Source organism: Charadrius vociferus, unplaced genomic scaffold (assembly GCF_000708025.1).
Source record: "Charadrius vociferus isolate BGI_N301 unplaced genomic scaffold, ASM70802v2 scaffold1640, whole genome shotgun sequence".
Lineage (NCBI taxonomy): Eukaryota > Metazoa > Chordata > Aves > Charadriiformes > Charadriidae > Charadrius > Charadrius vociferus.
Genome location: NW_009646613.1, coordinates 1 through 1,729, shown reverse-complemented (window position 1 = coordinate 1,729; position 1,729 = coordinate 1). Strand labels below are relative to the sequence as shown.

At 67.4% G+C, this 1,729-nt stretch overlaps 1 protein-coding gene across 1 annotated transcript in view; it reads right to left on the bottom strand.

The window, feature by feature from the left end:
* The window catches only part of MKNK2 (MAP kinase interacting serine/threonine kinase 2), a 10,063-nt gene extending 8,950 nt beyond the window's left edge, over positions 1-1,113 (bottom strand). Inside the window, exons 1-3 of the mRNA XM_009887838.1 lie at positions 1,035-1,113; positions 744-845; positions 409-595 (exon numbers count right to left, since the gene is read on the bottom strand). Of these exons, the coding sequence (XP_009886140.1) occupies positions 409-595; positions 744-843 (287 nt within the window). The 5' untranslated portion in view covers positions 844-845; positions 1,035-1,113. The remainder of the gene's footprint in view (positions 1-408; positions 596-743; positions 846-1,034) is intronic.
* Positions 1,114-1,729: the final 616 nt, after the last annotated feature.

Here is a 1,729-nt window from a genome sequence, read left to right as displayed (position 1 = left end):
CCCCTGCGCCCGCCCCAGCGCCCTCAGGCCGTGGCTGGGAGCCTGTGGGGTGCGGGGCCATGGGACCGCCATCCCTGTCCCCAAAAGCAGCCGTCTCACCCCGACCCCCTCCAGCGCCCACGTGCTCGCAGGGGCATGGAGACCTCCCCGGGGCGAGCGGGAGCCGGCCACCCCGCCGGCACCGCATGCCTCCGCTTGCCCCGAGTCCCCAGACGCGTCACAAGCATTAATTTAATCTCCCGTCTGCCCTAATTTACAGGGAGAGGAGCGTGGCTGAGGGGGTTGACCAAGGTCCCCAGAGCTGGGCGGAGGCAGAGGATGGCGTGACACCTGCACAGCCCGGCCCTGCCATGCTCCTGCCCCTCTCCTTCCCCTCCAGCCCATGGAACCGTCACCCTGTGCCAGCACCGGAGTCGGGAGAGCCCGAGATACAGAGGGAAACTGAGGCAGGGGGTGGGAGGGAGCGGGGGCTGCAGCCCCGAGCGGCGGAGCTTTACCTTCACCGCGTACTCCTTGTTGGTGATGAGGTTAACGCAGGACTGGACTCTGGCGTGGGCCCCTTCTCCCAGCACCTCCTCCTGCAGCTGGTAAACATCTGGCAGGGGAGAGGTGGCCTGAGCTGCTGGCCCTGCCACAGCGTGGGACTCTCTCCTCTCCCTGGGCTGTCCCCAAGCCTGGGGACACCAGGAGGGCCCCTGCCCCGTGCCAGGCCGGGGGGGACCCCCAGGACAGCCCCCACTCACCTTCGAACCTGCCGGAGAAGCTGTCGGTGGCTCTGCAGCGCTTCTTCTTCTTGTTCCTTTTCTTGGCGTCAGGGATATCGATGGGTTGACTTGAAGGCATGTCTGCACCGGAGCAAAGCCATCGGGGTGAGTCACCCCCATCACGCCCTACGGTGTCCCCCAGCATCGCCACCCCCAGGGCAGCCCCCCCAAAACCTTCGGGGGAGCGCAAAGGGCCAATATCCCGGGGGTTGGCATGGGAGGAGGACCCCTCCTGGGACGAAGCCCCGTGGGAGGGCACCCACAGCTCACCGGGACGGGGCGGGCACTCGAAGTTGAAGACGGGCTCCAGGTGGTTGGACTGGTCGAACTCCAGGTCGAAGGGGTTTTGTCCCTGTGGGGGCCAAGAACTGGAGTGAGATGGCAGCCACTGGATCAGCCGCCGCCGGCTGCCGGGTACGGACACGGAGCCCGGCACGCTCGTGGTCTTGGCATACGCTCTGCTCACCCGCCCCGTCGGTGCGGGACACGGCGCTGCTGCAGGAGGGACATGGCAGAGCCCCAGACAGAGCCATGGGAGGAGGAGGAGGAGGAGGAAGGTCACCTCATCTCCTGATGGGGATGGTACCGCGGGGTCATGCCCCCACGCCAGCAGCCCCAGGGACGATGAGAGGGGCCAGAGCAGCCCGCACCAACCCAACCCCAAATCTCCACCTAGACCCGAGCTACGGTGAGGGGGGGTAGGAAGAAAAGCCACAGGGCAGGACGGGCTCCAAAGCCACTGCGCTGCGTCCTCCTGGCTCCCCGCAAGGTCACAGTGGGCCAGGGCCCCCTCAGCCCTGCTCCGGTGACCAGGCTGTGGGACACCTGCGACCAGGCAGGATCAGGCCCCATCCCAAACCCTCCCCGCACCCCGGATGGGCGAAGGGCATGGGAACCAGTGCCACCCCCCCACAAACCCCAGTGGCTCCAGTCCCAGCACCCCAAAGGGGACATGGGGACCCTCT